General features: G+C 41.9%; 1 protein-coding gene across 1 annotated transcript; it reads left to right on the top strand.

Annotated features, from left to right (window-relative positions):
- Positions 1 to 221: 221 nt before the first annotated feature.
- On the top strand, positions 222 to 23,265 carry ARSF (arylsulfatase F). Its single transcript, XM_032880127.1, has 10 exons — positions 222 to 253; positions 1,607 to 1,756; positions 3,081 to 3,202; positions 5,754 to 5,876; positions 8,470 to 8,893; positions 11,961 to 12,097; positions 17,035 to 17,169; positions 18,775 to 18,937; positions 22,029 to 22,150; positions 22,592 to 23,265. The coding sequence occupies exons 1-10, from the start codon at positions 243 to 245 to the stop codon at positions 22,957 to 22,959; spliced, it is 1,755 nt and encodes a 584-aa protein (XP_032736018.1). The 5' UTR covers positions 222 to 242; the 3' UTR covers positions 22,960 to 23,265.
- The last annotated feature ends 823 nt before the right edge of the window (positions 23,266 to 24,088 follow it).

The following is a 24,088-nucleotide window of genomic DNA, read 5'->3' as shown; positions in this document are numbered from 1 at the left end:
GGCATAGTAAGAGCTCCTTAAAAACAAAATAAGAGCAGCAGAGACTTTGATGATGGGAGGTTCAAGTCTTGACAGATTCTGAAAAAAACAGTTTTAAATGTCAGAAGTGGAAATTTGGCTTTGTCATCTCTTGTCACCATGGGGATTAGTGGCATGAACAAGAAGATAATACCTGTCTGTGTTATTTTCCAGCACGTTTTATCTCTGGCCAAGGAAAAAAGGAAGGCTCCCAGCGGTGTGTGATGAAACTCAGGTGAGAGAAGCAGTGAGCTATTTTGCAAATGCGGTGGACACTCTAGGGACACCTGGGATTTCAGCTTTATAAATAACAGGGATTTAATGTCCTGTTTTCTAGCCATGGTTGGTTGTAGATCCACACTGACATTCTGGATTCAGTTAAGTCTATGATAAAAATAGGAGATACATTGGCAACTGATACAAATGTAAACTGCAGATTTCTGACATAGTCGTGTTATTTTCAGATGCTACAGGTAATTTAGTAGCATTGCATGGTGACGGGTGGTAGGTCCGTTTGTGGCGATCACAGCTTAATACAGAGTCTTGTCCAATCACTGTGCTGTGCCCAGTGTGTAATACTGCATGCCCACTACACTTTAATGACAAAAATAAAAATAAGTGAAATATTGTCAAAATAGGATGTGAGAAAGGCAGTTCAACCCATATTGGGTCGATGAAAACACACGTGTAATAATCATGATTTGGCAATGGGAAAAGTCCTGGGCATATGGGTCCCACCTTTGAGAAGTTCATAGTCTTGGGGGGATATGTTTGGGTAAAAGCAAAGAGTTGCTACTCATGTGGCCAACGTTGTTTTCTGAGCGTTTACAATGGGTTCTGAGAGCAGACGGGGGTCAGGGACCATTTCTCTTCTTTCCGGAGGACATATTTGAGGTGGATTTTGAAATATGGATAAAGACAACATGGAAATGTTAGCCGCTAATAGTTCAAGTGTCCAATATTCATTATCTGATAATAGAGTAGGGATCCAGTGGGAAGGGAACTACCTATTTCTTTGAGACAATGGGACTCGGGTTGGTACTGACCAGCATCCTGAAGGGGACTAGACTAGTCTCCAGATTCCAGGCTGTTCCTTTTCCAGATTTCAGTTCTTCACCAATGTTCTCCCTTCTCCTTTACCCTGGGGTTGCTTTTTCTTTGTTTTGTTTCCTACTTGTTGCTGTCGGTGTTTGCTGCTCCAACCAAATGTCCCCTCAGCAAACCTCTGCAGCTGTCCACGTTTGAGCTCCATCTGGGGTGAAGGAAAGTCAGCAGGCTCCTTCTTCCAAGGATATGAACTCAGGAGTCTCATTGCTTCTGGCCTAAGAAATGCTTTGTCTCTGAGTAAACGATTTCAGACTTCACCTTCTGGAAAAGCATTTAGTGCATGTGAGTGGGAAACCCAGGAGAGGGTCATTTTGAGCTTCGTGGACCCCATTCGACAGCAGCAGTCAGAGCTTGGGGAGAGAAGTTCGAGAGGCTCTCCTGTTCTTCAGGGAGATGTGGTTGGCTGTTTTCAGGAGATTGGGACATTGCAAAGGGACGCAGCTCCCAACATCATTGCATAAAATTCATGCTTCTTTTTCAGGAGGCTCTTCATCACTCTGTCTTGGATATGTGTACTCTTAAATCCATGCCGGTCCCAAGAGGTGCATGATGATAAGCCTAATGTAGTCCTGATTATGGTGGATGACCTTGGGATTGGGGACCTGGGCTGCTTTGGCAATGACACCATGAGGTAAGGTTCTGGGCTGAGTTGGATTACTTCATCTGTTGTCTGGGCTTGGGGGGTTGATGAACTTTTATGACGATATCATGTAGAAAACCAAACTCATGGGTGGGAAATTGTCTTTACAAAGAGCAAATCATGCTAAAATCAGGCCTCTTTGGATTTGAATTTTGGGTCTGCGCTTATCACTGGTGAAATCTCGAGGGAGTTACTTAACCTCTGTGTCTTGGTTTTCTTTCTTGTTGGTTGAGTGCACAGGTGGGTAGTATACAGGTGTGAGTTCATATGTGCAGAGCATTTGGAGTTGATACCTGACACATAGTGAGCCCTCTGTGATATGCAGTATTATGACACAAGTGATAATTTTTAAAAAGATTTATTTATTTTAGAAAGGGAGAGAAGGGGTGCAGGGACAGAGAGAGAATCTCGAGCAGACTTTCCACTGAGCATGGAGCCCAACGGGAGCTTGATCTCTCGCCCCTGAGATCATGACCTGAGCCAAAACCAAGAGTCTCCTGCTCAACTGAACGAGCCCCCCAGATGACCCCGATGAGTGATGATTTTTACGCATACTTTTACTTGATGGAACTGGTCGTTTTATGCTTCCTAATTTTCAAAGCCTTTTAAGGTGATATCCTTCCATTTTAAGAGTGGGTCCTCTGAAAGAATCAAAAAACATAGGGGAAACAGAGTCAGAGCTCTGTAGCAGGCCACAAAAGCCATTGACGTGCGTCACTGTCACACTTGATGTGTGAACCCTATACTTTAACAATTCCATTTTGTTCGATCACTTTTATCATGACGAAAGCTAGGTCCCAGTACACTTAATTTGCATCCAGTCAAGCGATTGTGCTGTAGAAGTCTATCTGATGGTCTCCAACCTCCAGGCGTCTTTACAGGGAATGACAAGGCAGGGGTTGCGAACTTGGTCTAGAGCAAGGACATCTCTCTATGGAGCACGTGCATTGAACTTTTCCTTGTGTCTTTAAGTAACTAGGCATAACTAAAGTCTGTAAGTCATTCGCCTTAATGAATCAGTCCACAGACATGTAAGTTTTTTAATATATATTTTAGAAGCCAGGGCCATATATTCATTCGACACCATATCGCAGAAGCAAATTATATCAACCTTCCAAGAGACAGCCACAGTCTAAAACCTCAGCTGTATTTTTTCCATGATGTGAGGAGAAAAAGGAAATAGGGCTCTGCGTTCTGTTCATTATTCTGCTGTTCCAAGCTCTGGGAATCATCGTAAACAGCAGTGTTGGTTTCTGCCTCTGTCTATCTCTTCCCTCTTCCTCCTCTCTGCAATTCCCTTTCTGTCTCTTTCCAGGACACCAAACATCGACCGCCTGGCCAAGGAAGGCGTGCAGCTGAATCACCACATCTCTGCAGCCCCCATGTGCACCCCAAGCCGGGCCGCCTTCCTCACGGGAAGATACCCCATCCGATCAGGTGCGTAGATGGACATGCCTCTTTTACGGTCTGTAGGCACATTAGGATTCAAGGAAATGAAAATGTGGCTAGTCCATTTTTTAAAAAATTACCCCCCAAAAGTGCACGCACACACACACAAACACACACACACACACACACACACACACACACACACACACACACTGGTCCTTGCATTCACAGCTGCAGATGTCTGCATGGAAACCACTGTTCCCCTCATTGACCCAAGCCCTCCCTGCAAATGCCTATGTCCATTCACCTCGCCCTGATGGTTTATCCTGAGTGTTCCATGATCAGGAGTAGACAGGACTTTTCCTCCCAGGGCAAGAATGACAAGCTGTCTTGGAAGGAAGTAATTAACAGGATGCATCTGCACTAATTGGGGGTGTCAAGGCGAGCACCTGCCAGAAGGTCTCCAACGGTTATCACGTACCTTAGGATTATATGGTTTTAATATGTTTTGTTTATTCATCTCTTGATTGACCAACCATTGGATTGTTTCCGGCTTTAGGCTCTTATGAATAGTTCTGCTGTGTACCTGCCCGTACACGTTTTTGACTCAACACACATTTTCGGTTCTTTCGGATACAATACAATACAATACAATACAATACAATACAATACAATACTGGAATGGGTGAGCCATGTGGTTATATTTTCAAAGATGGTCAAACCGGCCATGATTTATGGACACATATTCTATAGTTTAAGAGGAAGCAGAGCATACAATTACTAGGTGAATGATGTCCAGTTCTTATGTCCAATTCTTAGTCAAGATTGAGAAGACCCTTGTCGAGCTTGTTTCACATTGTCACATAACCTTTTGCATCCCCTGAGGTTGACAATATCTTGGTTAGCTTGTGCTAAGATGAATCAGGTCCAGCTGTTTGTTTTTTTTTTTTTCCCCTTATGGTAAAAACTTATAGGTGATTTGACTCTTCTTTTTTTCTTCTGTGCAACTCACTTTATGCAAAACTAGCTTCCCTAACATTACAAAGGAGATGGTTTCATGCAGAGGACATGGTTACCAAACCCAACTTGGAAGACTTTTTCTCTTGCCTTCTTGTATATGGTATTTAAGCAATGGGAGCTCCCTCTCTGAAAGTCTCCTATTGAATTGCCTCTCTTGGTTTTATATGGAATTTCTCTTTCTTTTCACACACTCTGTCCTCTCTTATTCAATTTCCTCTACACTCCTGGATATTGCTTCAAGGTTGGGCCGCCATTTTGGAAGGAAACCAGGATAGGTCGGTTTACAGAGTTCTTCAGGCTGGATTGCACCAACATTTTCAACACACCCAGAAATCTTCGGTTACTAGCAGTGGGACTGGGAAAAGTCCCTTTGTTTTCGCTTTTCTCCAGAGAACAGCTGGTAGCTATTCTGGCCTTCTTCAGTTAATGGATCCTTCAGAAACTGGTTTGCATTCTTCTGCTTCTTTACTGTAAAGTGTAGATCTTGGACTTGTTTGACATGTCCCCATCTACCTGTTATCTAGATTTGTCACTGGTGATGTTCATGAGTGAGCAGTTTTCTTATTGCTCTATTTTTGGTAAGGAATGGAGAGGTTCAAAAACTAGGTGCCCGGTCTTCCCAGAGGCTCCAATTTCAGGTTTTTGTCAGACATTTGTCTCATCTACCTTTTGTACAAATACAACTAAAATCTATTGTCAGAAGACAGAATCCATTGTAGAAACAGTAGGCTTTGAAGTTTTCACAAGGTTTCATTTTTTGGCTCCTTTTCCAATACAGTGATTTCCCCACCAAGGGCAGCTTGTGTTCAATGTTCAATCACCAGTGTCTATTGAAAAGATATCTTGTGTCATCGTAAACATGCTGGAGTCTATGTGCAGACTGTTATTTGATTGATGTGTTTGTGCATGTCTGATAATGTTGTGTGTGCATGCAAACGTCTAAAGGGGACTGTAGTGGAGACCAGTGTGCATTCTGACTGGGAAACACAATTTTCCTCCCCTGCGTGATGATTTTCTGTTCCTCATGTGTTACATCTGCACCTTCCAGCTACTGAACCCTCCATAACTCACTTCCTCTTCACGGTGGATGGGCCTTAAAAATGTATCTTAAAAAAAAAATGTCTTTTGAAAAATGTCTACACCCTGCATCTGTCACCGAACTCAAGATAAGGAACATTTCTGTTGCCTCAGAAAGTTTCCTTTGACCCCTTCCAGGATGTCCCCATGGGTTAGCTCCTTCTTTCACCACCACCACAGCTCAAGAGAGTCAATGAAGAGGAAAAAAACTGTGCTGCTCCCTTTGGCAATGATTAAGTCCGCATTTAGTCTCCCGATGGCATTGCAGTGGGATGGTAACCAACAGTTTCCTAGTTAATTGCATTGCACATTAACGGAATTATTGATGATTTACAGGCAGAAGGGATGTCTGAGAGTAACCCATCTCCCTAATTTCTCCCTAAGAGAAGAACAGTTTCTCCCTAAGTAGATGATGATGGGCATTTACTCACTGTATATGTGTGTTCTGTTGTTTTTTCTTTGTTTGTTGTTTTGTTTTGTTTTGTTTTCCCATCCCACTTAGGAATGGTCTCTAACACACAGAACCGTGTCATCATCACACTTGGAGCCCCTGCCGGACTCCCTCGTAATGAGACGACGTTTGCAGCCTTACTAAAGAAGCAAGGGTATAGCACGGCAATAATAGGTAAGAAGTGGCCTAAGGCATGACTTATTTGTTATAAAAAATAATATGTGCTGTTCTGTCCTTTTTTCAAGATTTATTTATTTATTTGAGAGAGCACGAGTGGGAGGGGCAGAGAGAAAGGGAGAGGTAATCCAAAGCGGGCTGTGCTGAGCACAGAACCCGATGTGGGCTGGTTCTCACGACCCTGAGATCGTAACCTGAGCAGAAATGAAGGGTCTGATATTTAACCAACTGCACCGTCCCTGCACCCCTGTGTTCTCTACTTGACATTGTTTCCTTGGAAACCCTTTATTTCAAAATAAGCATTCATCTTGGCTATGGCAGAGAAGACCCTCTGTGTGACGGTGGCTCTACATCTGCCATTTCATTGGTTACCTCTGACCTTTCTCTTTCCAACATTAATCTGTTTAATATAGCACATGGTCTTTCTCAAGTAAGCGTGTCCCCTGTGTCCTACAGAACCCTCTTTCATTGTTGTGTTTTGTTCACCTGGGACCCTCTATCATAATGACCTTCTCCACTGAACACACACACACACACACACACACACACACACACGCTCACTCCTTCCTAAATGGTGCATGTTTATCCTTTTCATACATAGTTCAGGCATCACAGAAGATCCCTTCCCACCTGAACACCAGGCCTTGCCAGATGGCCACCCGATGTGTTTCTATACAGACCCCTACTATTCTATGATGGTCTTGCTCTATTATCCTCTGCAAACTCTGAAATCCTTCATCTCATTTACCATGTATGATTTTAAGAAATGTGATGAGCTCTCTTAAGAGCACACAAATAGCTTGATGCATCATTAACTTCTTATGGGGTAAACTTTTGACTCCATCTAAATGTCTACACCCTATAGCCATCATCCAAATGGAATAAAATGTATCTTTAAAAAAATGTCTTTTGAAAAATGTCTGCACCCTGTATCTGTCACCTAAGTCAAGATAAGGAGCATTTTGGTTGCCTCAAAAAGTTTCCATTGACCCCTTCCAGTATGTCCCCATGGGTTAGCTGCTTTCCTCACCATTTCCACAGCTCAGGCGAGTGCTGCTCCCTTGGGCAATTATTAAGTCTGCATTTAGTCTCCTGATTGCTTTGCAGAGGGATGGTAATAATCAGGATTCTTAGTTAATTGCATTGCACATTGACAGAATCATTGATAACTTACAGGCAGAAGGGACATCTGAGAATAAACCAGTTCCTTAATTTCAAAGATGAGGAATTTGCTTCTTCCCAACACTGAGAGACACATGAGACATTTGAATGCAAATGTTGCCCAATAAGATCAAATTTGTAAGCCTCTCTGTGCTTGTGTATTTTCTCAAGATAAGTTGTCTGGCCCACCTAATTATTTCTTTAAAATGGAACCATGGATATGGTACAGATGTCTTTTTTCTCACTGCCAAAGATGATAGATATCAACCAATGATGACCCATTGGAACCTAAACCTACTGCCTGGGTTTCAACTGGCATGAAAATAGGATGTCGTTTGAAATCAAGCTTTGTAACCAATTTGACATTGTCAAGTGAAGATAATCTTAGTGGAGGTGCAGGATGGAAAAACCTGGGTCATAGCCTTTCCTCTCTTCTGTTTACTCCCTCAGTTGCTCAGAGATGTGAGTACGTGGATCCTTCATGTAGTCCTAACTCCACACAGGGAACTATTAATGTCTTAGTGGACACACGTGATCATTGTCTCTTAGAGTCCACATGCCAACAGGATGCCCTTGCCCATGGGTCTTTTTGTTCTGTTCAAGGTGTGGCAAGTTTTATCAAATAAAGTTTAGTGAACTTTAGTGGGAGACCTAAGATTTCCATCCAGTGAGCTATCCAACCATCCTTCATCCACACTTGGTCCATCCTCCATCATTCATCCATATCTAACTTCTATCTATCTATCTATCTATCTATCATCTATCTATTTATCTATCTGCTATCATCTGTCTTTATCTATTATCTATATAGCCATCTATCCATCCATGCACACATCCTCCCATTCATCTATCATCTATCTATCCGTCTATCCACCTGTGTATACATATATGCATGCCCCATCTATGTTCCATTGTTTATGTGTATCTATCTATCTATCTATCCAACATCTATCTACCTACCTATGTACCTATCTACCTACCTATCTATCCACCATCCCCGTCGTCCATCCATCTTATGTCATATATACCTCATTATTTAATATCATGTACCGACCTACCTACTCATCTATCTATCCACACCTATAATCTGCCCTGATCTGTCATGCATGTATCTTAGTTGCTATGATTTATTCCCTTCTGTGAATGAGAAGCTGTCCAGTTCACATCCTTGCTACAAACTCACAGCTGTATTTTTCCTCCCTTTATCTTCCATCCTTTCTGGGCACTCACAACCCGATCTCAACACATATTTCTGTGAGCTAAAGAAGAGCAAAAGATGGGTCGGGTGCTGACCTCAGAGTTTTAGGCAGAAGAAAACTATTTGCTGTTCTATTTTTGTGCACAAGTCGCTTGTCTGAATGAAGAGTGCTCACGTGATCTTCATGGCGTGCCGGCGTACTATGCTTAATTTGTCTGTTTGTCATTTCAGGCAAATGGCATCAAGGCTTAAACTGCCAGTCCCGACATGACCAGTGCCATCATCCAAATCATTATGGCTTTGATTACTTCTATGGCATGCCATTCACTCTCACTGACCCCTGCTGGCCAGATCCCTCTCGTGACACAGAATTAGCCATCGAAAGCAAAATCTGGTTTTGTGTGCAGCTGGTCGGCATTGCTGCACTCACTCTTATCTTGGCGAAACTCTGTCACTTGATCTCTCTTCCCTTGTTCTTCATCCTCTCTATGATTCTTTTTATTTTTCTGCTGGGCTACTTTTGGTTCTCCAGTTACACGTCTCCTCTGTACTGGGATTGCCTCCTCCTACGACAGCACGACATCACCGAGCAGCCCATGAAGGCAGAGCGGGCTGGTTCCATCATGGTGAAGGAGGCAATTTCATTCATGGAAAGGTAAAAGTAATTTACAATTGACAAAAGAAAAAAAAATCCGTGAATCTTAATGGATTTAAGACAGAGTATTTTCAAGAGAGGAGTGTTTTAAAAACACAACACAATGAACACCTTTTCAAAAATGAGAGAGGAGGATTTGAACAATATTGAATTAAGAAAGGGACTACTAAAAATAAAATTAAAAAAAAAAAGAAAGGGACTACTAGTAGCTAAGGCTAGTCATTACAATACAGGGAGTTTTGGAGACAAGCTGGACTCTTCAAGCAGTACCTAAGGAAGTCTACCTCGTTCGAGTATTTATTATTAAAATCACAATTTCTCTATTGGCCTTGAAATTCATATTTGGTCAGACCAAGAAGATAGACTCACACAAAGCTCAAAATTACAAATCTGGCTTGTTAATTTATAATACATGTATGTGTATTGATGTACATACTGTCTGCATAAAAATGTGCAATGGGAAATGTATTTGCCAGGAAACCAGATAGTAGAATAAGTTGGCCACTGCACTGTTTCCCTGTTCGGAAAGAAACTTCCTTGAGAAATTAAAACCAGAGGGCTTATCATTGAGCATGAGCTATGAAAGGGATGTTATTCAGCTGAGATCAGCAGTGATCATTATAAAGCCCAGTGCATCCAGAACATAATCCCTGGAAACTTTCTGAAGGAGTCACATTTATGGGTCTCTAGTTGTTGCATTTTTTTTTAAAGACTGTGAACACATTTTTTATTCACCATTTTAACATTGCCCAAGGCTTTACTGTGACTCATCACCATCCTGGGGATTCCTCCTAGACTTCAAGGAGAAGTTCGCATTTAGGGATGACAACAGATGTACAAGCACAGGAAAAGAAATAAGCTAATGGTCCTAAATCCAGGTGCTATCAGTCCAAACTGTAGGGACTTTCCAATATGTCAGAGAAGCCATTCTTGAGAATGTACGTTAACTGAGTCTTCAAACATGAGCTAGAAGAAGATGAGAAGAGGTGCCAGGCTTACTGTGTGAAGCTCGAGCACAAGGGAAATGGGTCCTCAGCTAAGGACAGCATGTGATGCAAATGCCACTCTGAAAAATTTCTGCTCTGGTGAGATATCAAAATGAAAAGAATGGGGAAAAAACAAATTTAAAAAATGGTTGTACCATGGTGAGCTGGGTTGAGCACTGTCCTTCCAATTTTCATGTCTACCTAGAGTCTCAGAATGTGATCTTATTTGGGAATAGGGTCTTTGGAGGTGTCATTTGTGATGATGAGATCATCTTGGGGTAGGGGATCTGTAAGCCGGTGTGTGTTTGGGCGGCATGTAGAGCAGTTTGGTGATGTAAAGGATCTTGGGCAACCTGTAGCTAGCTTTGTCTTCACCTTGTAGCCACGGTGGGCACAATACAAATTTAGACTCAGAGAGATTAAACCATCTTTGCATTGTGGATGCAATGGGATGGCTGGTTTCTCTTAAGGCAAACTCCTCATCCCCTGGAAACTTCCTTTATGGGCAGAGCTGCAGATGCTTTGCAAGGGGACACATTAAGATGTTACGAGGTGACATCATCATGTCAAAAGGTCTAGATGAGCGATCCTGTTACATTCTGTGAGCCAGTTCAAGTCTGAAGACACCTGGACATGTTGCTTACTGTTTATATTAGTACATCAAGAACAAATACGGGGGTGTGACAAAGTGCTGCCATTGCCAAGAGCTCTGTTGAGTTTCACAACATGCCGTGGTCCACCGTGGCACCATGTGGAAAGGGAATGGGGACTCTGAAGATTCAGAAGCTACTCTGTGGATTATTGAAGTTGCCATGAACAGCATTAGCCTGCAGGTTCATGGATGGTAGAAGTTGCTTTTATTAGGGTTCTCAGTGTGTGCGTTTCCTGTGTCTCCTGTGAGAGAATTCTGCAAGCAGGAGTGGCTTAAGGCAACACAGACTTACTATTTTATGCTGCTAGAGGTCAGGAATCTGAATCTCATCCTACATGGCTACAACAGAGTCATTGGAAGGACTGGCTCATTATGGAGGTTTTAGGGCAGAGTCTGTTTCTTGTCCCAGGCTGGAGGGGCTGCAGGGTTTCCTTCACCTCCTGTCCACACCGTTTTTTTGTCCATATTGGGGACCTTATTACAAGGACACTTGTGATTACATTGAATCCACAGCCAGATATTTCAAGATTATTTTCCCATCTCCAGGTCTTAATCCCATCTCCAGATTCCCTTCTGTGATGTAAAGCAACATCTGTATCATCTCAATCTTCAGTATCCTATGCAAACCGTCCTTTTCCTTGAAGGACACTAGTTCTTGGATCCTGCCCCACCCCCCGGGCCCTGCCACCCCAAGATGACGTCTCCACTAATTACATCTCTAAAGACCCCATTCTCAAACGAGATCCCATTCTGAGCCTCTGGGTAGGCACCAGTTTTGGTGGGATGCCATTCAATACAGCTCCCCATAATCCAACTTTTTTTTTTCATTTTTTCCCCATTCTTTATGCCGTCATATGTCATCAGAGTGGACATTTTCCAAGGAGTGTCATCTGTGGTGTGTCCTGCCCTGGTTAGCTGATAACCTATCTTCCCTATGGGTTGTCAGGGCTCAAAGTGGATCATACTCAATTCCTTTGTCTTCCCAGGAGACCTGAAGGTGTGCAGGCAGCTTGCCAAGACATGTCTGTCCATGCTTGCTTGGGGTTGTGAAAGACTCAAAGTTTTTAAGAAACCACTCCCGAGCCACCATCCCTTTGGTCTTTTGGGTGTGACTCTGGGTTGAGACTTTATCAGTCATGGGAAAAGAGTTCTGGGCAAGGCTGGATGGGCTTGTGAGCTCCCTTGGGCCAGGTGAGGCCACTCAGCAATTAAACCCTCCCACATAAGTCCTGGGGAGCAGTCCAGATGCCAGAGGATGCTGGCATCTACCCCAGCCAGGAAGCTTTCTCCAAGAGGCAGCCTTGTTCATGCATCCCCTCTCCTGGGGTGTGTATAGGATGGATGGACACTGGGTCTGTGTGACCAAAATGATGTGGTTCCCCTTCCCAGAGTTTGCAGACTCATAGTGGAGTGATTGATGTCTCCCTAGGAACCGTGAAGGACCTTTCCTCCTTGTTCTCTCTTTTCTGCATGTGCACGTGCCTCTCCCCACGACGACCGAGTTCATCGGCACCAGCCAGCACGGCTTATATGGGGACAATGTACAGGAGATGGACTCCATGGTGGGTAAGTGGCAGGACCTATGGACTGTGGAACTCTGTGCTTTCATAGTTCAGGACAGTACCAGGCACGGTCCCCCCAGGCATCCCCGATGGTGTAGCAGGTGGAAACCCACAACAACGTCAGCACAAAACCACACTCAATGCTTGTCCTGTGCATGGGAGTCCCCAAGTTCCCATGATATGTGGATGAGTTAGCAAATCAGACTCAAGTTTTCTGAGAAGGAAGACAGATAAGCACATGCAGCTGGCCTCGTGCCTGTGCGGGACAGAAGCTTTGGGTTATAATCATCCCCCAATGGAGGATGTTGGCATGGAATAGAATTTAGCAAGCAGAAAGAGGCTTTAGAAATCAAACCTGACTGGGGCTCCTGGCTGGCTCAGTACGCTGAACGCCTGATTCTTGGTTTTGACTCAGGTCATGATTTGGACATCCTGGGATCGAACCCTGCCTTGGGCTGTGTGCCCAGCAAGAAATCTGCTTCTGCCTCTCCCTCTGCTCCTCCCCCTGCTTTTTCAATCTCACTCTTTCCCTCTCTCTCTCTCTCTCTCTCTCTCATAAATAAATAAATAAAACCTTCATTGGGAAAAAAAAAAAAGAATTCAAGTCCGACCAGAGGAAAGCCAATAAACTATTATAAATTCTCAGTCTTAGAGAAAACATTTTAAAATATTTTTTTAATTTTTTTTAAGATTTTAATTATTTATTCGAGAAGGGGGAGAGAGAGAGACAGAGAGAGAGACCAGGGGAAAGGAGAAGCAGAGCAGAGAGCTGAGCAGAGAGCCCAATCGTAGGACCCCAAGATCATGACCTGCGCCAAAGGCAGACGCTCAACTGACTGAGCTACCCAGGTGCCTCTAAGAATTATTTTACATGGAAATAGTATTTAATGGAACATAGCACATACGAAGGCATGTCTCCGCTTAGGTGGGTGTAGGTATGTGTTCCCCGGGTGTGGGGTACGTGGGTGTGATCACAAAAAACAGGCAAACAAAAAACAAAACCAGAAGTTAAGACCAAACCCCAAGTCTTGGGAATTGCTGTTGTCCTTGTTAGGAAGTTTTGTTAGAAAGTTGTTTTGGTTCCTGATTGGGGTATCATATGGATGAATTTGTTTAAAGTGTCCTTTTAACAGTTAAACAGTGAGATGTGTTCATTGCATGAACCTTTTGATGCATGGGGCATGCCCTCTTCCAAGTGTGTTCTGGAGGGATCCCCATGAGCGTTCTAGGAGTAGGGACTATACTCAGCATTGTGATCCCCCTTGACAGTTGAGGAAATAAGGGAACAAGACACTGGGGTCTTGCTCAAGGTTATAGGACAGCTCTGGCGGAGCCAAGATCAGAACCTACTCACTCCTATTTGCTAACTCAGCAGCTTCTCGTGTAGGGCCGGGCTTTACAGACACTGGCTGGGTCCTTCTGAACCAACCCATAACCCCTCGGACTCCTTCAGGCTGTCATTTCCCCGGTGTTTGGAAAGCTAAGGCAACTCCTTCCCCCCATCCTCCACCTGGCTTCCTGCTTCTGCAAACTCAGGTAGAGGCTTCCAATGTAAATGGCATCCCTGACCCCACCCAGGGGAAATCCTCTGATGCCTAACTAGGCATGCATCCAAAATGAGTCTCTGAGAATTCCCTTAGCTCAGAGCAGGTTCCTCCAGAATGGGACCAGAGAGTGAGTGTCCAGTGTGAGGCAGATGGATGAACCATGAGAGCAGGAGGACAGGTTTGGCTGGACCCGTTCGCAGGAAAGTGATGACGGCTAGGATTAAATTTGGGACCGGGTGTGTAAGGGAAACAGGTGTCCTTGGCTGCTCCTCTGGGCAGGACAGCAGGGACCCAGGAGAGGGCCAAAGTGTCTGAGAAATGTTATGCACTCGCAAATACCAAGACACATGCATATTGAAAATGTAAGTAGATGTGATGAATGTGAGACATCGATTTCCAGGGTCACCGAAATCTCTAGGGTTTGCAACACAGACAGTTACATTGTTTACTGGTGTCGAGTAACTTTGAGAGAGATTTAAAAATTAATTAGGTAGCGGCCATGGCAATGGTCAGCACCTGTCTAGCATCAACTGAAGCATGTGTGTGTGTATGTCTGTATTTATAGTATACAGTATCTTGAATATAATATATCACATTTGTGTAGATGTTTGCAATATACAGTATCTAGAATATATAACAAATACATAATATATTTGTGTACATTTTTGTATTATACAGTACCTAGAATATACAATATTTGTATATATATTTATATTATGTAGCATGTATGAGACATTTGTATATATATTTTTATTACATGACATATATTATTATATGACATATATGACAAATATTATTATATAATAAACACAATATATGTAATACATAATAAATATAAAATCCTATATATAACACATAATAAATGTATAATATATATAATATATATAATAATATAATACACACTATGAATTTATGTAATATATTATATATAATAGAAATTCAATGACTATAAATATATAACATCTATAAATGTTTATATAATATATTTTAGTTGATGCTAGACATATACATATTATATTTGTAATAAAAATTTATTTTTATATAAAGGTATTAAACATTTCTATGTGCACCACATAATTTTTTTTTTAAATCTCTTGAAATACTAGGGATGGAAACATCTCAAACTAACTTGGTAATTGTAGTGGATGTGATTATCTATGCTGAAAACTGTACAGAGTCTAATAAAATAAATATGTATGCATATTGCATGTTATAATTACAATTATGATATATCATGCATAGTATATAACATAGTTACATTATTAGTATATACTATTAATATATTATCAGTATATTACTATTAGTATATTCTGATGTATTATGTTATATAATTATGTGTTATATACAATAGAATTAATTGTTCATATTACATATTATAGACATATAATAATAGTTTTATTATCCTTTCTAGAGTTCTCAAGATAAACAATTATGTCCACTAACAGTATCAAATTAGGATCTTCATCTAACTACACGTGTATTTAGGTTTTCTGTTAATTTCTTTGATCAGGTAATCCTAAAAAATGAGTTATAATAATAATGACAGAAAACCCCTTCTTTTGTAGCCAATATTAATGAAACAGTTCAATATTTTACACTTAAGCATAAGGTTGGCCAATGCTTTTAACTGGCTCTATTCTCAATGTTTTGAGAGATTTTTAAAACATTATTAATTGGGGGGTACCTGGGTGGCTCAGTGGGTTAAGGTCTGGCTTTTGGTTTCAGCTCAGGTCATGATCTCAGGGGTTGAGCCCTGAATTGGGCCCTGAGCTCAGTGTGGGGTCTGGTTGAGAGTCTCTCTCTCTTTCCCTCTGCCCCATATATAATATAATATATAATATAAAATATAATAATATACTCTAACATATATGTATATCATTAGTAATAGTATATCATGTTCTATATAATATAATGTACATATATCCTTAGCATATGATATTATTAATAGCATGCTATAAATATATATACTATAGCAATAATATACATAATAATATAGGCATTGAGATAATACATCTGTTGATATAATTATGTAGTATAGTCCTAGGACAGAATTAGAGTAATATTATAATTAGTTTATTATGCATATACATACGTATATGTCCTATAAATTGCTCTGCTAGAAATATGCATCAAAAGTATTACTTTTTCTTTATGTTAAAAATAACCCATTTCAAGGTACAGTAGGTGATAAGGTATCTTTCATAGCAGCTCCAATATCAAAAATCAATATATAGGGGTGGCTGGGTGGCTCAGTGGGTTAAAGCCTCTGCCTTTGGCTCAGGTCATGATCTCAGGGTCTTGGGATCAAGCCCCACATCAGGCTCCCCGCTCAGTGGGGAGCCTGCTTCTCCCTCTTCCTCTGCCTCCTGCTCCCCTTGCTCCCTCTCTTTCTGTCAAATAAATAAATAAAATATTTTTTTAAAAATCAAACTTAAAACACTAAACTACATGCAGAAGATTTGACTTTCGGATCAGAGAAGCAGAAACAGGTGGCCCTAGAGACAGTCCAGTGAGGAGGAGAACGTAGAGGGGAGGAAATTAACTCAGAGTGACAGGGATTGAATATCACAGGCCAGGTCGGTGTTGGGGGCTTGCATCATGCCCCCCCCCCAAAGAAAGGCCCACGTCTTAACTCCTGGAATCTGTGGAAGTGACAGTATGTGGAAATAGGGCCTCTGCTGATGGGATCAAGTTACAGTGAAGTCTTTAGGGTCGGTCCTAATGCTGTGGGGCAGGTGCATTTGCAAGAAGTCAAGAAGCAGGAGCATAGACGCACGCAGAGGACCTGCCTGAATGGGAACACGGATGACCAGACCACGTGAACGCAGAGCCACTAAGACGCGTGGACGTCATGACAGAGGCAGAGACCTCGACACTTCCCGAAATACCAGAAGCGTGCTTCTTAAACACTCACCTGATGCTCCTCGAAAACGGAGGAACTATTAGCAACAGTGTAACATGCTTTCACCTTTTGATAAAGGAGTCTATCTAAATCAAGAACAGAAACAATGAACCCCCAAATAAAAAATCAGCAAATGCGCGATATAACTAATAAGTTAAGAGTATCAATGCTCGTGTCCATATAACACAGTAAAAGATAAATATGATTACCAGGCAGTAATAATGTAACAATGAATACTAGTAGAATACTAAAGAACGAATCCGTTTTTCACTCCTCATTTAGCATAATTATCTGTCCAACGCGAGACGCGGATGAGGAGTTCAGAAAACATGAGTCTTCTTGAGCTCACACACTGCCCACAAGAAGCAGGGGCATCATGGATGAAAGGCAGTTTTGCAGTGAAATGGGTCCCAAGTCGGACTAACGTTATAGCCCAAAGCTCATGATGACATTCATAACATGAGTCCCCTCTCCCCCTTTTTATGATTTCAGGCAAGATTCTCGATGCCATTGACTCTTTTGGTCTGAAAAATCACACCCTTGTCTACTTTACATCAGACCATGGGGGACACTTGGAGGCACGGGTTGGCCATTCCCAACGTGGCGGGTGGAACGGAATATACAAAGGTGAGGAGTGGGAATTGGGAGTGGGGTCTGGTTGTGAATAAGCTCTCCTGTGCTCACGATCATGGGCATCCATGAAGGGAACCCCCAGGGCTGGCATTTGGCTGAGGGCGTATCTAGAAATCTGCCTCCATGGTGACCCCATGAGATGTTAAAGCATTAACGTACCCACATGACTTTGAATCGAGTATCGACCTACTCACTGATTCCGCGTACAAGACTGTTGATAGAAGATTGAGTGTGGTAGATAGAGTACAGAGGGCAAGGAAGCTGGGGTGTTCACTTGTGAGGATATGGTTGGGCACGCAAAGCAGCAATCCTGTGTCTGGTTTTATAATTAAATGCACAGATATCAGCCCCACGTCCTGGTGTGACTCTTAGTGCATGAATACATGTTCCGTTGGCCACCATGTTGGCCTGGTCTGTGGCATGCATCCTGACGTGGTAAGAAAAGTATCTGCAAAGTGTTCGGTGTGTATTAGTGTATCTACTGGAGGAGATATCAGCATTTCTTTTTCCAGAGGAAAATAAAATATTCATACTTTCCCACTGAACGCAAAGCAACTGAGCTTATTTTTACATGAATAATGAGAATACGGACTGAGTAGGAAATAATGATTTTTGCATGAATGGATAGTCTCTGCCTCAGTCTGACCACAGGGCATGAGGCATGAATGTTGGCTTTTTGGGGGGCTTTTACAAGTAAAGTACATTCTTAAGAAAGCAAATAAATCCCATAAGGAAAAGTGTTCTTATTGAAACTCTATTTTTACCTAGACGGACATCTTTTTAAAAAATCTTCATTTCTCCATGCACTTGATTGAAATTCCACTTTAATTTAAAGAGCTAATAAAACTCCATTAAGACCATAGGATGGCCATTCCTCCTGGTTCACTCAAGGCAACACTGGTTTAGACCTGTCATGTTGGGGTCACTGTCGCCTTCTGGGTCCGTGCTCTATAATGCCTTGGTTTGGGATAATAAATGAACATATATCCATAGTATTGTATTCAGTTTGTTTTCAGGGTGCTGGATTCAGTAGTGAACAAAACCAAAGAATCAGTGCGTTCAATACAGTTTAGTAGAGGGAAAAAGAGAATAAGTAAATTTAAGGAAATAAATAAATTAATAGTAATAAGTAAATTTAAGAAAATTCAAATTTTCCACACCAGGAAAAAAGAGAAAAAGTAAATTCTATGATATTTTGAGGATAGTAAAAATCTAAAACAAAACAAAACACAAAAACTTCTGGGAGGGGGGTACTGTCCCTCGAAAGGAAATCTGCCAGCAGGGCTGACTGAGAAAATAGTGTGCAAACGTGTGAAGGTGGCGGGGGACATAGCAGATGTATTTGTGAGGTTACAGCATTGTAGGCAGACAAAAAAAAGCCTGTAGAAATGTCCCAAATAGAATACGATTAGTTACTCGATCAAAACTCTACCGGCAGCCCAGGGCAAAGTAAATCCACGGACATGTACTGCTGACCCCATCAGGACTCTTTACGGGGTGGGCTCTGAGCACATGGTCTGTATTGATACTCATTTACCTTTCTAAGCAGTCTTGCTACCATGACCATTTTAACTGGCCCTCTGTTCCCTCGCCTCGTAGGTGGAAAAGGCATGGCCGGCTGGGAAGGTGGAATCCGTGTTCCGGGACTTATCCGCTGGCCGGGAAGACTGCCAGCTGGGAAAGTGATTGAGGAACCTACAAGTTTAATGGACATGCTCCCCACGCTAGCGGCCGTGTCAGGAGGCATGGTCCCTCAGGACAGGTGATGTCACACCCCCTGTTCTCATCATCTTTGTTCTCAGAGAATTCAGGACAAAGGCAGTGAAGTCTGTCTTAATGCGTTGGACATTGTCCCCAATACCTAGGGAAGTTTAGCTTTGTCTATGTCTACTGTGGAAGATCTGGAAAGCAGACATGAAGGTAAGGCATTCCATGGGCACTTGGAACACTGATGTGACTTTTTTGAATTCGAGCAAGAGGACACGCTTCAGATGGCGTGGCACCACTCCTTCGGAGTGACCGACCAAGGCAGGCTTGCAGGTGACTTCTTCACAGTTCATTCTAATGGCTTCCACTCCCTGCCACGTGTCCCTTGTAAGCCCAAAGACTGATTCTAATGTGTCCTTCTTCATGCGAGGGACCTCATCTCTTTCAGAAGCAAATGAAATGGATCCCAAAGCAAATTAGAAACAGCAGCAAAGAAAGATCTCAATGTTTTTTTTTTCTAACCTCCTTTTTAGCAAATCTTAGAATTTATTGAGAATTTATATAAAATAATAACAGAATGCAAGTCCCTTCTACTAAGAAGCATATTTATCAATTTCGGCTTAATGGCCCATTTAAAAAAATAGTAATATTAGTGGAAATGTAGTTTTCTTTTAACTGAGCCAATCATAGCCATAAAAATAACTTTCCACTCTATCAGTGGGGTTCACTAACTCTGGAACATGGCCATAGTCTAAATATTAAACTCACAAAGGTTATGCAGAATTACAATCTAAAGAAATATTGTCTGCTAAGCTCTGATTAGGATTTTCCTTCATAGAACTGATCTGATTTTCATTTTACTTTTCTTTTTTTTTTCTTTCCAGAATTAGCTCTAAAAATGTCCTATTTTTGTCCTGTGTACTTTTCTATTTTTCAATGGAAAACTGATGTGAGGGAATCCAGAAGATTCTAAAAGGACACTTGGTTCTTATGATTGAAGCCTCATTGGCCATTTGTGTAGAGGTCTTTGTGTAGACATCAATGGTTTATTTCTTTGTGGTAAATGCCCAAGAGTGGGAAATCTGGGTCATATTATTAATATGTGCCCATATATTGGTAATATCTATTTGTGAGAAACTTGTTGGATTGACTTTCAAAATGGCTGCCCCATCTGGCGTTCCCACCACCGACTCGTAAGATTTCCAGTTGCTCTATATCTTTGGTCACAGCTGGTATGGTGACTCTTTTCCATCTTAACCATTATAATAATTGTGTAGTTGAACGTCATGCTGGTGTTAATTTGTGCTTCCCTAATGACTAAGGATGTTGGACATTCTCCTTTTATTGGCCATCCTTGTCCCTTCTTCATGAATTGTCTATTCAAACCATCTTCAAACCATCTGTCCATTTTTTTTTAATTGGCGATTTCATTTTCTTATTGTTGAATTGTAAGAGCTCTTTATATATTGTGAGCACAAGTTCAGTTCCTTATCAGATCTGTGTTTTGTCAATCATATTTTCCATTCTGCATCTCACCTTCATTCTCTTACATTATTATTTGAAAAGCAGAGGTTTTTCAATTTTAATAAGGGTCAATTTGCCTTTTTTCTTTTATAGATTGTGATTTTTGTAACATATCTAAAAACTATTTTTCTATTCAAAGGTCACACGGATTTTCTATTTCTTCTGGTGGTTTCTTTAGTTTCAGGTTTTACATTTAGACTTATGGTCCATATTGAGTTAACTTTTTATATGCTGTGAGATATGGGTTCAGAATTAATTTTTTTGCTATTTAGGTATTCAGTTATTCTAGTGCCTTTTAAGGAAAGACTGTCCTTCCTCAGCTGGATTACCTTGGACATTTGTTGAAAATCAACTGATTGATATATCCACTGGTCTGTTTCTTGGACTCTCTCATTTCACGGATTCATATGTCCACCCTCATGACCATACTATGCTGGCTTAAATACTCTTGCTTGATTTTGGAATTATTTAGTTGAACCTTCAAACTACTTTCTTCTTTTTCAAAATTATTTAAGCTATTCCAAATTGCTCTCGCATGTGAATTTTAGAATACACTTCTCACTTTCTACAAAAAAGCCTTCTGGGATTTTGGTTGAGATTACATTAAATCTATAGATTGCCTCGTTGAAGATCAAGATCTTAACCATGTTGCGTCTTCCAATCTATGAACATTGTTTATCTTCCTTATCAGTTCTGTTATCAGATGTTTTATGGCTTCAGGACACAAAATGTTAGTATTAGAAAAAAGTATATCCCTTGATATTTCAGGTTTTGTGATGTAGTAAATGGTATTTTAAAAAATGTATGTCCCGGTTATTCACTGCTAAGATTCAGAAATAAAATTCTATACTGGCGAACTTACCAAACTTAATTAGTTCCACTAGCTTTTTAAGGGATTGTCAACACAGGCAGTCATTGTGTCTGAGAATAAAGACAATGTTATTTCTTTTACCATCATTTGTAGGATGGTGTGACAGCTATCATTGTATTTTTTATTATGAGGTAGGTCTTATTTTTTCTAATGAGGGAGAAGATCTGTTTTCTAATATAAGTTAAAAAGCATCAGATTTTTTTTAGAAGTTCCTTTTTTAAAAAGATTTTATTTATTTACGTATTTATTTATTTAAACAGAGCACATGCAAGTGGGGAGGGGCAGAGGGAGAGAGACAATTTCAAGTAGAAAGCCCAATGCAGGGCTTGATCTCACAACCCTGAGATCATGACCTGAGTTGAAATCAAGAGTCAGACACTTAACCAAATGAGCCACCCAGGTGCCTCAAAGAGGTTCTACAAGATCCCGTTTCAGACTAGCATGGCAGGTGCAGATGGAATTCTCATCTGTGAAGTCATCTTTTGAGAACTTCTGTGGCCAGAGCCCCAAGTGCTCTTCAGATGGACATGCATTGACACATTCCTCTGTCTTGTCATGTCACTGTGAAAGCTTAGATATTTTTCCTGTCTTTCCCATGAGAATGTAATGTTCCTGACAGTGTGCACAGATTTCCAGAACAGTCAGCATGCTGCTCTCTGGGCCCAGGAAATGTCATGGAACACACGGACCGTCCCTCCAACAGCCCCCTGGCCAACCTCCTTCACCTGACATTCTTTGTGTGTGTCCACAGGGTGATCGATGGCCGGAACCTCATGCCCTTGCTTCAGGGTGAAGTGCAACGCTCGGCACATGAGTTCCTGTTCCACTACTGTGGAGCATTCCTGCACGCTGTACGCTGGCACCCCAAGGATAGTGAGTACACCAGCCCCTACTTCCTGCAGATACCAAGGTCATGGTCACTCATGTCCATGCTCAACACCTTGTTCATTTGTCCCCTACCCAGCCCCCGCCACCAACCCCAGACCAGTCTTTTTATTCTTGGATGACCACTGAAAATACCTTCTTGGAAAACTTTCCAAGAACCATCGTCTTTAGAAAGGCAGGGGGAGGTCTTGAAGAAATAGGCATTTTTGAGAAACAGAACGAATGGGTTCTTCCAAGAGTACTTAAAGTTCTACTAGCAGATTCTGATTTCTTAGTATTGTTCTAAGGATTGCATGATATTTAGCATTAAGGTATGGGCAAAGAGAATGATCAGGTAGAAGAACACAAGATCTTTTTCTGAACTTCTTTTGAACACAAGGTCAGTTGGCACAGGAGTTGGATGTCCCTGACGTGTCTTTTCTGGTCCAGGTGAGGCAGTGTGGAAGGTTCATTACGTGACACCCGTGTTTCAGCCGCCAGGAGCTCAGGCCTGCTATGAGACCATCTTTTGCCAATGCTCAGGCAACCTGGTCACCTACCACGACCCTCCTCTGCTCTTCGACATCACCAGGGACCCCTCCGAGTCCACACCTCTGACGCGGGACACAGAGCCCTTGTTTGACGTAGTGATCCGAACGGTGGCCAACGCCTTGAAGGAACACCAGAAAAGCATCGTTCCTGTCCAGCAGCAGTTGTCCGAATTGAATTATAACAACCTGTGGCTGAAGCCTTGCTGTGGTGTGTTCCCCTTCTGTCTGTGTGACACAGAGCGGAACATCTCAGTTGTGGGACCGTAAGGAGAAGCAACGATTGAGATCAGGCAGCCCACATGAGCAGATGTTGACATCTGTGAAATTTCAAGGAAGGAGTTGGAGAGCCAATGGGTTTCTTTACAGCTCTGGATCACTATGTGCCCATTGGTTGTGACACTGTCTGTTAACTTCTTTTTCTTTTCTGCTCTTGGTGAGACGTGTGTGTCTAAACGTGTCTTCTGGGGTTAGGAGACAAGCATTCACATGGGCTCTGTTGCTCTCCAAAGCAAACTCTCCATGTCGGGTCCTCTGTGCATCTAACTCATTGGTTGGGGAAGTGAAAAGGCCAACCATTAAAGCATAATGATTGAAATCACAATGATTTTGAATTGAGTAACTGAAATCATTTCAATCTGGATAATCGAATAACGGACAAATAATAATGGATGAAATCATAGTGCGTTGAAAGGAAGTAGTCAAAAGTGGCCATTAAGCCCACCAAAAGGATTTATTTTCATTCACAGAAACTCGGTTGAGAATGGGATATCAAAAACTTGGGTGGGATCCCCGTGTGGATTTTCCCATGAGGATGAGGCAGAGCTTTGATGGAGTCTCTTCTGTCCTCCTTCCTGCACTGCCATGATGTGGGTACAACTCCTTGTGTGAGTTTGCTAGGCTGTCTTCACAGATCGCCACGAGTGTGGTGGCTCCAAACACAGAGATTCAATCTCTCTCAGTTCTGGAACCTGGAAGTCCAAAATCAAAGCATCATCAAGACCATGCTCCCTCTGAAGCTTTGGGTAGGATCCTTCACTGCTTCGATCTGTCCCAACTTCTGGTGGTAGCCAGGAACCCATGGTGTCCCTTGGCTTGTAGGTACACCACTCTAGTCCCTATCTCCATCTTCTTGGGACCTTCTTTCTTTCCTGTGTGCCCACCCCCGTATTTCCCTCTCTGTATAAGGACACCTGTCATTGGATTAGTAGGACGTCATCCTAACATCTACAAAGACCCTATTTCCAAATAAGGAAACATTCACAGGCAACAGGGCTTAGGACATCAGCATATGCTTTTGGGGGGAGACCATTCAGTCCACAACACTCCTACACAAGCAATAACTATCTGTAAATTGTTCTATAACTTGTTCAGCAGAGCAGGGCTTGTGTTGTTGGGC

Source organism: Lontra canadensis, unplaced genomic scaffold, assembly GCF_010015895.1.
Source record: "Lontra canadensis isolate GAN:19392208 unplaced genomic scaffold, GSC_riverotter_1.0 scaffold68, whole genome shotgun sequence".
NCBI classification, from domain to species: Eukaryota; Metazoa; Chordata; class Mammalia; order Carnivora; family Mustelidae; genus Lontra; species Lontra canadensis.
This window is presented reverse-complemented; position numbering and strand designations above follow the sequence as displayed.